Source organism: Nerophis lumbriciformis, linkage group LG07 (genome assembly GCF_033978685.3).
Source record: "Nerophis lumbriciformis linkage group LG07, RoL_Nlum_v2.1, whole genome shotgun sequence".
Lineage (NCBI taxonomy): Eukaryota > Metazoa > Chordata > Actinopteri > Syngnathiformes > Syngnathidae > Nerophis > Nerophis lumbriciformis.
In genome coordinates, this window is record NC_084554.2 from 35740035 (window position 1) to 35752114 (window position 12080).

Here is a 12080-nt window from a genome sequence, read left to right on the forward strand (position 1 = left end):
GCATTGACATACATAACGTAATTAATCTTAACACTCAACGAGCAAAAAACATGAACAGTAAACAACTTTAGGCCAGCCAACTGTATGTGTGATGTGTATGAATATGAGTACAACCAACCCCAACTGGAATTTCTTGCTAGCATCAAGGTTAACAACCGTGTAACAATTCAATTTGGTTCAAGAACTCCTTCATACCGCACTCCATACAGCTGTATAATCACTTGCCATACAGCAATAGATGATATCTGTCTATTACCTGTCCGCTTCTATGTTAGCTACCTCTCTTTGTTTATAATGTATATTTTCTGCTGGATCTGCTCTCTATTTTCTGCTGCAGCTTTTACATATACTGTAATATTGTACATAGTAATTGTTATATATTGTATATTGTATATATTATATGGATGGATGGATATAATGTATCAGTATATATCATATACTGTATATATAATATTTAAATATTACATGTTGTATTTTATAATGCTACTACGGTACATATTTAGTCTACTTTCTACCTGCATTATTCTTTCCATCCTTACACTTCCCATCCTTTATAACTGAGCTACTGTGTGGAACAATGTCCCTTGTAGATCATTAAAGTTTGTCTAAGTCTAACTAGTTAGCTAACTAATAACAATCTTGCTGAAGCTTTCCCTTCACACTTCTGAGGGGTAGCAGTTGTTTTGTTGTAAACTAATTGTGTGAAAACTTAGAAGACAAATACTGACGAGCGTAATGTATACAATTTGACAGGAAAAAAGTTCTTCTTGCCTCAAGTTTGGCTGTGGTACCCCAGGGAAGACTATGTAGAGGAGCGTTGATCCTATGTTTACATTAAAGTTCCATACCACAATTTGATCATAAGTGTGACAACCAACCCTGTTCTCCCCTACTTGTTCATAAATGACCATGTGGTCCTTTGCACTATATTGTGCACTTGAAATCACAATCAAAATGTAAAAATAAAGTTGATGCTTTGAAAACTCCATCCATCCATTTTCTACCGCTTGTCCCTTTCGTGGTCGCGACTGAAAAATCAAGTAGATTTCAGTAAATAGCTAATTATTTGGGTGCTTTGAAAACTCATGATACTCTTTCTCCATTTACTATTGCAATACAATTACTTGTGTGATAAACTGCACTTTAATCTTAATATTTTTGCAATAGCATAATTTGTGTGCAGGAATGGATGGATGGATGTTGTACCTAATGAAGTGGTCTGTGTATTTGTAAGAACATTTTGTCTTCCATATAATATTGATTTTTAACGGTGCAGCTTCCTCTATGTGTGCACACTGCAGATTTGCTTATCCCCTATTTGCCTTAAAAAAAAAAAAAAAAAAAAAAAAAGTCGGTCTCTTTGTGTCTGCCATGTGAGAATTTAAGAGAAAAAAATGCTGCACAGAAGTAAAGCTCCCTTCCAAGGATAATAATTTGACGACACTCCCTGCCTGTGGTCATTTTTCATCACATCCAACTCTCGCTGCTCACAAACCGCGCATGCGCCCCCGCTTCCTTTTCCCCCAGCAAAGGCTTCACCAATCCGAGCTCTGGTTCACCATCCTCGGCCCCGGCGTCCCCAACAGGCCAGCGGCGGCGCTAACAAGTCTCCCTTCGCGGTGCATCCGATGGGAAAGTGAGCCTCGTCGGGCTTGGAAGTGTTTGACTACCGAAAAGCCGGGAGGAAGTTGAGGTGGGACCTGACTGAACCGAAAGCGCCGGCCCGAGCGACTCTCCACGGAGGCACACATCCGACACTTGGTGTTGTTGAGTCGGCTAAAAAAATCACCCAGAGAGAGGATGGAGCGAAAGGTATGGAGCTACCTTGGCGTTTATTAGCACATCACCACTGCATCCACCATGTAAACTATGCTGCGTGTGTTATATTTGACGCTGTTTGTGCTATTTTTTTTATTTCAATGCTTATTTTCAATGTAAGGTTGTTTTAGAAATGGGGTTATTTCATGGAGGGGTTGCCCCCCACCCCCTCAGTGTGTCTGCATCATCACACCGTGTACTTGGTGCACTTCACCCCGCCTCACCCACCTTCCTAGACATGCAGACACCAGCTTGTTAACCTTGACTGACGGAAAACAAGACACTTGAGACCCCACAAAGGGGACTTGTAGCCCCGCATGGAGGGAGGCGTAGGGATGGTGCAGCATCCTCTTTGGCTTCTCCATCTTGCAGTCCCCAAAAAAGTTTCAGTTGGTTCATTTTACTCCCTGACAGCTTTATTAATTTTAATGTAAGCAACTGAAATTAAATTACATTAACAGTTATTGAAAGTTCATAAACAGTTGGCATTGCAAGAAATATATGCTGAATTGTGAGGATATAGTTAGCTACCTAAAAAATAAAAAGTTAAAGTACCAATGATTGTTACACACACTAGGTGTGGTGAAAGTATCCTCTGCATTTGACCCATCCCCTTGTTTACCCCCTGGGAGGTGAGGGGAGCAGTGAGCAGCAGCGGTGGCCGCGCCCGGGAATCATTTTTGGTAACCTTAGCGTAGTTAAGCTTCAGATATGGCATCTTTAGGTCTTATATGACAGTGTTATCTGTACTCGTTTCTATTTTGTAAAAGCCTTAAAATGATACCAATGACACATTAAAATGTATAGAGAAAATTGATACAAGTCTACACATAAATGTAATCTTATTTTAGGGTACCTTCAAAGATGGCCTTAAAGTTTTTTAATTGGAATCTCTCAATAATAATACAATTGACACATTTTTTATCTAAATAAATATGTTGCGTAGATATATATTATTGTGAAGATACAGTTAGCTATCTTAGCGTACTTTAGATTCTTAGATATATGACAGGGTTACCCGTACTTGTTTGTAATTTATAAAAGCCTTAAAATGATACCAATGACACATTAAAATGTATAAAGAAAATGTATACAAGTCTACACATAAATTTAGATTAGCTTCAAAGATGGCCTTAAAGTTTTGTAATTGGAATGTCTCTATAATAATACAATTGACATATTTTTAATCTAAAGAAATATGTTGCGTAGATATATATTATTGTGAAGATACAGTTAGCTATCTTAGCGTACTTTAGATTTTTAGATATATGACAGAGTTACCTGTACTTGTTTCTAATTTATGAAAGACTTAAAATCATGCACATTATAAGTCAAAGACAATATTTATACAAGTCTACACATATTTGAAGCTAATGTTGGTTGGCTATCCTGTTTTAGATTGGTCTCAAAGATGGCATCCACTTGAAGTTATTGGCATTTGTACACGTTTTCTAAATTAGAATCCCTCAATAATTATACCATTGACACCATTTTATTGTAAAGATATATGTTGCGTAGATATATATTATCAGGACAAATGTGTATATATATATATATATATATATATACTGTATTATGACAATACAGTTAGCTAGTCTAGCTTCAAAGATGGCCCCCACAATTAGTTGTTGTTATATTTAAGTGTTTCATGTACTGTTTTTTGAATTATAATACCCTCAATAGTGATTCCATTGACACATTATTGATTCAAAGAGAAGATAAATACATTATGTATTTGTACCGTGAAGATACAGTTAGCGAGTTTAGCTTCCAAGATGGCCTCTGCCTTTAGCTGTTAACAGTGACACCAGAGCAATAGCACAGATCCATTTTTATTCAGAGAGAATACACTTGAAATACAGCTATGGTATTTTTTTATTTATGAATTTTATGATAAAAAATTTGTTAAATTCCCACAAACGAGTAAAAACAAGTACTTGGATTAGAAGATAGCGTGTGTGTTTTTACAAACTGACTGTTAGCTTAGCACTAACACTCAAAACTGGGCTCCACAATGTGTGCTGATTGGTGAATAATAACTGTCTCAATATTGTTATTTTTTTATACAATTTAGTTTTATATCAATGTCATGCTAAATGCCGATACAGTCAGCTATTTAGCTCATCTTAATTACTGGGAACAGAAGAATAAGCCCTAGCAGCGTGACGTTTTTCTGTGAATGCAAGCAAACTAGCTTCCATTGGTTGTAAAAGTGAAGTTAACATGGAACGCTGTAGAATATGCTACTCGACACACACAAAGAGATGCTTTTTTAAGCACATATCGACCATTAGCGTCTTATATTCCTCTTCGCATTTGATTCATTTCGTGACTGAAGTGCTGTGTTGGCTCGCCTTGCAGCACGAGGTGGCTCCAGCCTGAATGTGTGTGTGCGTGTTCCCCCATCAAATTATTTACTGGTCGGTCAAACTTGGAGGTGCTTGAGAGGCCATTCGTTTTATAATAACTAACTGCGGATAGATGTGAGTGCATTGCAAATTTAATAGGCCTTGCACAGCTCAGGCCTCCTCCTCGGGTTTCCTCTACACTTGGACTGTTGAGTTCAAGATCATTGTGGGACTCGGCTGCAAAAAAGCTCTTTGTAGTTGAATGTTGTTTAGCAGACATTTCAACAAATGCTCAGAAAAAAAATTTGGGGGGAGGAGAAATACCTTCCTCTATAATTGATTCCAAGCATAAAAATCGAACAACAACAAGGAGGCTCGTTAGTATGCGAGGTAGCGTCAGAGCTTTTTAAGGGAACAGCAGGATTTTTCCCAAGTTGGAGCGTTTAAGCTTTTCACATGCCATTTTTCCTTCACCTGTACAAGTGTGGCTTGTTAGTTAGTTGTGTAGTTCAATAGTAGGTCACACAAATTTTAAAACACGCAGCCTGGCCTTTGTGTTTGGGATAAAAATGGACAATGGGGCACTTCCCGCAGTTGCTGGGAAGGAATGTGAACCTGCTCAATGGCTGCTTTGTTGCCGTGGAAACAAACAAGCTTGCAGGAAAACTTAATTGATTCGGACAAAGCAGTCGTTCAAAAAACGATATACAGTATTAGAGCAATGCAGCTCGTAGAGGCCAAAATACATGCACAGTTTGTGTGTTGCAATAAAGGCCTCCTCAAATTAAAACATTTTTCAAAGCTTCATTTTTGCTTTCTTTTTGTAGCTACACTCCGTTCCAAGGCAGAGAAATATCTGTCATAAACCCCCACCCCACTTCTACTGTCATTTCCACAGTCAGATTATAGATTTTTAAGGGATTTAAATAGAGCGCTTTGTAACCTAATTACACACGACTCCCTCTTTTCCCCACCAGCACATTATAGAAGTATTTCTATGCTCTTCAACACAAGGATCAAACCTAAAGAGGTTGTTTAAGTTGATTTTGTAAAAGTTGCAGGTCACCTAGCAGCCTGCAGTTGACCTATTTACAGTATGTGGTGCTGCAGAGCGCTGCAGCAATTCTGCAGTGTATTCAATATATGATCATTAATATGAGCAGTGCAACGCTCTCTTTACAGTAATTGATGCTTTAGAACACATGTGTCCAAACCTTTTTCATTGAGGGCCACACATGAAAAATGAAAAGATGCGGGCGGCCACTTCAATACATTTTGCACATTAAAGATGCCAACAGCAAGCTAATGTAGGTCAACGATGCTAAGCTATCTGAACAAAACAAACTGAATGATATATCTCATTCATAATGAATGTATGCTCATTTTAGACTATGACGAAGGCCAATAAAAAAACAAGTTGGGGGCCAACAATCCCTGCTTTAGAACATGTGACACTGCAGTTGAAATTGCCCCAGTTTTCGTATACCATTTCAGATATCGTACAGTCAAACATTGTGCGTAACAAACTAGTTTGTTTGCCCGCAAATCATTCCACGGAATGGAGTGCCCAAACAAAGAATCCCACACGCTGGTGAATCAGTATCTGTTCTTAGTCTCTAAATAAAGTTGTGATTGCCAGCACTTTGAGAAAGAAGGTGAGAAACATTGCATTTTAGAGAGAACACGTAGACAAGTACAAAGGTGGTGTACACTCACCGTCTTTGCCAACGAGTGGACAAGTCAAAGTGATGTTAAATGTTCATTTATCCATTTAATTTGTCATTTGTATGTATTTTGTACTGCTTTCTGCATGTAAACTGTAATTATTCTCTACAAATGTGCTTTGTGGTAATATGTTTGGGTGTCTGCAATGGGTAATTTGAGAAAATGGGGAAAAATTGCTTGTTTTTGTACGGTTCGGTATTTGTCAGACCTTTTGGAACAAATAAGTAGGTACAAGGTACTACTATATCACTCTTTCAAATATGTGAAATAAAGGCCCTATTCGTGCGCTAAAGTAAAAAAAAAAAAAAGTACAATTGTGCAGATTCTGAATGCGCAGCATTCTCCCCCTCGACTTAAGTCTGTCACTGCACACTTTCATCCAAGATGCGCACTGTTTGTGGAGCAACCCTTGAATGTGGGTGTTCCAGGTCAAATCAGGTGTGCGAGTATTTTCCCATCTACATAAGTATTTTTTCCCTAAGCGCTTTTGAGGCTGCAATAAGTGCAGTGCCCCCGGAAGGTGAAACACTATATTGCACTTGAAGTTTGGATGCAGTGCACACTAGGGCTGGGCGATATGGACGAAAAAGTATATCTCTATATATTTTTCCTTAAACTCGATATTCGATATATATCTCGGTATATTTTCCGGTGAAAGTATAACATATAAATATATTAATTTTTGAGTGAGATTCATTGAAATTGAACTCAATGACAACTGTACTGTAAACAGTCAGCGGCACTTTTATTAACCCATTTTGTCAAGATGGGTATTAACAGCACATTAAAGAAAATGTTTAAGTAGCACAGAATTACATAACATCAATAAAATAGAAACATTTTCTTTCTACGTAAAATAAATAACATAGCTGTGCAAATAATACAAAATGCATCAAACTCAGATAAAAAATAAATTTGCAGGCAGGCACTTTTTAATACACAGTCGACGATGTAATGGACTGTCACACATGTACGGTTCTGGTCAGGGCTAAGTAAGTGACTTTACTTAATTGTGCAGCTATGATCTTCCTCACTTCGGCATACATTTTTGGCAGCATTTCTCGTGCGAAATATGCCCGGCTCAGCAAGTCGAGAACAGTTTTGATTTGGGCTTACATGGTAAACAACTCAAATGAATGTTTTATCCAGACACATACATTTGTCCAAATGTGGCCAAGTAGACGCATTGTGGGTTTCCTGGACGTCATCTACATAGCTATAAGAAAAATCTAAAGAAGAGATTCCCTCTGCCATCTTCCACTAGTTTTTTTCCTTTATAAATCACTCGCTTGAATGTTCCCTCTTTCTTTTGTACGACTCTCTCGTCGTCATTTGGGATGTCAGTTGTGATTTCCCTTCCTGGTTCCGTGACCCGCCCTATCTTGCCTCTCATTGGCCTGTCCCTAATGTTTTGCCATAATCTCAACCAATCGTGACTCATCATAGTAAACAACCAACCAATTATGGATGTTTTTATACGTGCTTGCACGTCTTGGAAGGAGGAAGGGGAGGGGTTTAGTAGCGAGTGGGAAGCGGGGGAGAACAAGGAACACAACAAATAAGCGGTGTTTGGTCATTTTAACGTGAAAAAAATTATATCGATATTATGATATTTTCTTAATTCATGTCTTGTTTAAAAATGTAAGGATATATCTTACAAACTCGATACATCGCAGAGCCCACAACACATAATAAAATAATAAGAGAGACTCTCAAAAAGCTACCCGGTCTATTCTGATTGCTTCAAATGAAACACCTGGAAACATCCATTGAGATGAGGATAAAAGAACCATAATGACACAAATTTTTACTATCAAAAATCAAAATGCCCATCGTTCGTTTGTCTGCTTGAGTGGAAGAGAAGAAGAGTGCGATCGCAGTGGAAGGGGACCGCGCAACTCGGCCGTGTTTTAACATCCTGGGACCAACGAACGGTCAATACATTAAATTTTACCTTGACCGTGAGGCCATCATTGAACGATGTGACTATTAATAGAAAATACATAGTAGCATCTATCCATTGATTTGATTGATTTTTCCCCCCCCTTGCAAGCAGACGCACACAAACAAAAAGACACACAAATAGTTGCCTAAGTCCACTTTGATGCATCACGACTTCACTAAAACAGAAGTCTTAACATCACACAGGGTGGCTATAATAACAACTCACATACACATGACAAGCACTTCTTGGATTCCTACATAATTTTTAAATTTCAAGGGTGGAGTTCCATCTCCGGGTTGCGGAGGAGACCCTGCCCCAAGTGGAGGAGTTCAAGTACCTCGGAGTCTTGTTCACGAGTGAGGGAAGAGTGGATCATGAGATCGACAGGCGGATCGGTGCGGCGTCTTCAGTAATGCGGACGCTGTATTGATCCGTTGTGGTGAAGAAGGAGCTGAGCCGGAAGGCAAAGCTCTCAATTTACCGGTTGATCTACGTTCCCATCCTCACCTATGGCATACTTGCCAACCTTGAGACCTCCAATTTTGGGAGGTGGGGGGGGGGGGGCGATGTCGGGGGTGGGGCGGGGCGTGGTTAAGAGGGGAGGAGTATATTGACAGCTAGAATTCACCAAATCAAGTATTTCATATATATATATATATATATATATATATATATATATATATATATATATATATATATATATATATAACTACATCCTGAAAATATGCAAACAAAACTGTGTTTAGATAATTGATACTTCAAGCTTGCATAAATATAACATGAATATAAGATAACTTGGCTTCTGAGAGCTTCAAAATGTAATGAATAAAATGCTAAAGTTGTTGATAAACAAGCAATTATTGTAATAATTAAATATGGTCATTTTAAATGAATTATTATGATAATTTAAAATTAATTATTTCAAATATGTTTATTTTAATGTACCGGTATAATTCTATGGCTGGATGTAATAAGGAGTCAGAAAAAATACAAATAAAAATACAATTAATTTTGATGTTTAGGGAATAAGCGGTAGGAAATGGATGGATGGATGGGTTTTTAGCAAAATATAGTAAAAATGTTTTTATTTTTATTTTTTTTAAATTCCATCCATCCATCCATCTTCTTCCGCTTATCCGAGGTCGGGTCGCGGGGGCAGCAGCCTAAGCAGGGAAGCCCAGACTTCCCTCTCCCCAGCCACTTCGTCCAGCTCTTCCTGTGGGACCCCGAGGCGTTCCCAGGCCAGCCGGGAGACATAGTCTTCCCAACGTGTCCTGGGTCTTCCCCGCGGCCTCCTACCGGTCGGACGTGCCCTAAACACCTCCCTAGGGAGGCGTTCGGGTGGCATCCTGACCAGATGCCCGAACCACCTCATCTGGCTCCTCTCGATGTGGAGGAGCAGCGGCTTTACTTTGAGCTCCTCCCGGATGACAGAGCTTCTCACCCTATCTCTAAGGGAGAGCCCCGCCACCCGGCGGAGGAAACTCATTTCGGCCGCTTGTACCCGTGATCTTGTCCTTTTGGTCATTTGCCAAAGCTCATGACCATAGGTGAGGATGGGAACGTAGATCGACCGGTAAATTGAGAGCTTTGCCTTCCGGCTCAGCTCCTTCTTCACCACAACGGATCGATACAGCGTCCGCATTACTGAAGACGCCGCACCGATCCGCCTGTCGATCTCACGATCCACTCTTCCCTTTTTAAATTAATAAATATATTTATTTTTAGGTAAGATAAACATAATAATACAATTTATCTCTAGTCTGGATGATTTAGTTCTTGTCACCCTGTTGTCTTCTCGTCTGAAAAAAGGTTGTCCTTACTCAGGTCCGCATGGAGCTGGAGGGGGCGTGGCCTCCAGCTCCGGCTGAAAATCGGGAGATTTTCGGGAGAATATTTGTCCCGGGAGGTTTTCGTGTGAGGCGCTGTATTTCGGGAGTCTCCCGGAAAATTCGGGAGGGTTGACAAGTATGACCTGTGGTCATGAGCTTTGGGTTATGACCGAAAGGACAAGATCACGGGTACAAGCGGCCGAAATGAGTTTCCTCCGCCGGGTGGCAGGGCTCTCCCTTAGAGATAGGGTGAGAAGCTCTGTCATCCGAGGTGAGCTCACAGAAAAGCCGCTGCTCCTCTACATCGAGAGGAGCCAGATGAGGTGGTTCGGGCATCTGGTCAGGATGCCACCCGATCGCCTCCCTAGGGAGGTGTTTAGGGCACGTCCGACCTTTCGGAGGCCACGGGGAAGACCCAGGACACGTTGGGAAGACTATGTCTCCCGGCTGGCCTGGGAACGCCTCGGGATCCCCCAGGAAGAGCTGGACGAAGTGGCTGGAGAGAGGGAAGTCTGGGCTTCCCTGCTTAGGCTGCTGCCCCCGCGACACGACCTCGGATAAGCGGAAGAAGATGGATGGATGGATGGATGGATGGATGGATGGAAGTATATGTACGGATTTCAAAGACATTCAGAAATGTTAGGAAAACTCCATGTTCAATTATTTTCACACAGACAGAAAAGGTATTGTAACAAGCCCGCCTTCATTCCAGACTTAAGCATTTCTCCTCGCTTTACGTGGGGTGGGCGTGTCTAAAGGCTGGTTGGGAGAATATGATAATAAAAAAAGGTGCTTAACTTTAACCGTGTATGAAAACACTGAGAATAGGGCCCTATGGGAATTAGTGTAAAGTAACTAGCAGCATTTATTTGTTATGAAATTGTTATTAAATATTTTATTATAAGAAAATATTACATTAATGTATTGTAAAATTAGTACTTTAATATTTAATAGAATATATTAATTTATTAATATGAAATCGAATAATTTGCAGTGAATACCTTTGTGATATACATGTAAAACTGTGGCCATCTACAATGGCGTTCATTCCTATGTGTACAGTACATGGTGTTCAGCCTCCATGTCGTGGTCTTGCCCTCGTTCTGTCGACACGCTTGCCCGTCCCATGTGCACCAAGTGATGCTGAAAGGGTTGCACAGCGCATTGACTGGCAAGTTGATTTTTCATCTTGTAGAATTATATATCAAGTCTAACTGTTATTTTTAGCATGTGTGAACTGTGAACCCAGTGACCGCCACCTAAACATAGCTCATTAGTTTCCGCTGGTATACAGATTATGTTGTTGCCATGGCTACACCAAACAGGAAATTCCCTGGAGCAGGTGAGCAGCTCTTTATTGTGCCTGCCTATTTCTTAGTTCGGCTTGAGGCTTTGTCCTGAACGAATCCGAAGTCGGGTCTTAACTCCTTAACATACCTGAAGTGTCTTCTTTGTCCAAACGGGTGCAGTATTGTGTATTGGGCTTACCCTTTTATACTGCTTTGTTCAGACTTTTGATGGCGTTTCTTTTACAGCGCGACCAACCATCAACCAACCTTCAAGCAGCTTGAGGCGGGCTTTGTGTGGCGCTCTTAAAACTGAAAGAGAAGGAGGCCCAGCAGTGGCTAAATCCCAAATTTTCCCTCTCCAAACCCCCTTTAGTGCTCCCCTACTGTCTGGCAAAGGCACCATAAGGAAGTATTCGATGCATACTCTTTGGTTCCCTCTAGTGGCCGATTGAGGAAGTGTGTCAAATGGTGACTGGAGAGCATCTATAACAAATGTTGACAGTAGAAAATGTTCATTGGACGGCGTGGCGCAGTGGAAGAATGGCTGTGCGCGACCCGAGGGTCCCTGGTTCAATCCCCACCTAGTACCAACCTCGTCATGTCCGTTGTGTCCTGAGCAAGACACTTCACCCTTGCTCCTGATGGGTGCTGGTTAGCGCCTTGCATGGCAGCTCCCTCCATCAGTGTGTGAATGTGTGTGTGAATGGGTAAATGTGGAAGTAGTGTCAAAGCGCTTTGAGTACCTTGAAGGTAGAAAAGCGCTATACAAGTACAACCCATTTATCATTTATTATCATTTATTGAAGGCTACACAAATATGTTTAATCTAACGTTGTGTGTCTTTACTACAGTGGGTTGCAGGGGTTTCCAACTGGTAGTTACTAAAATGATCAGATAATATCTGCTCAAATGTTATATGTGTAGAACTGCTGTACTCAATTCAGATATTATGACTATAACCCTAACAAGAAATGGTTACCAACATTTTGTCAATGTTCTGGAAAAACACACCTATTCCGTTTAGGTTAAAATGAGCTAAGATAATAAATGAGTTGGCCATTTTTAATTGTGTAAACTATATTTCTCAGAAGAAAAAAATATATATGTTCAACAGCTCCCTCTG

General features: G+C 40.3%; 1 protein-coding gene across 1 annotated transcript in view; it reads left to right on the plus strand.

Moving 5' to 3' along the window:
* The first annotated feature begins 577 nt into the window (after positions 1-577).
* Positions 578-12080, plus strand: part of smarcd3b (SWI/SNF related BAF chromatin remodeling complex subunit D3b) — a 60440-nt gene continuing 48937 nt past the window's right edge. The window contains exon 1 of the mRNA XM_061965296.2: positions 578-1812. Coding sequence (XP_061821280.1) covers positions 1801-1812 — 12 coding nt within the window. The 5' untranslated portion in view covers positions 578-1800. The remainder of the gene's footprint in view (positions 1813-12080) is intronic.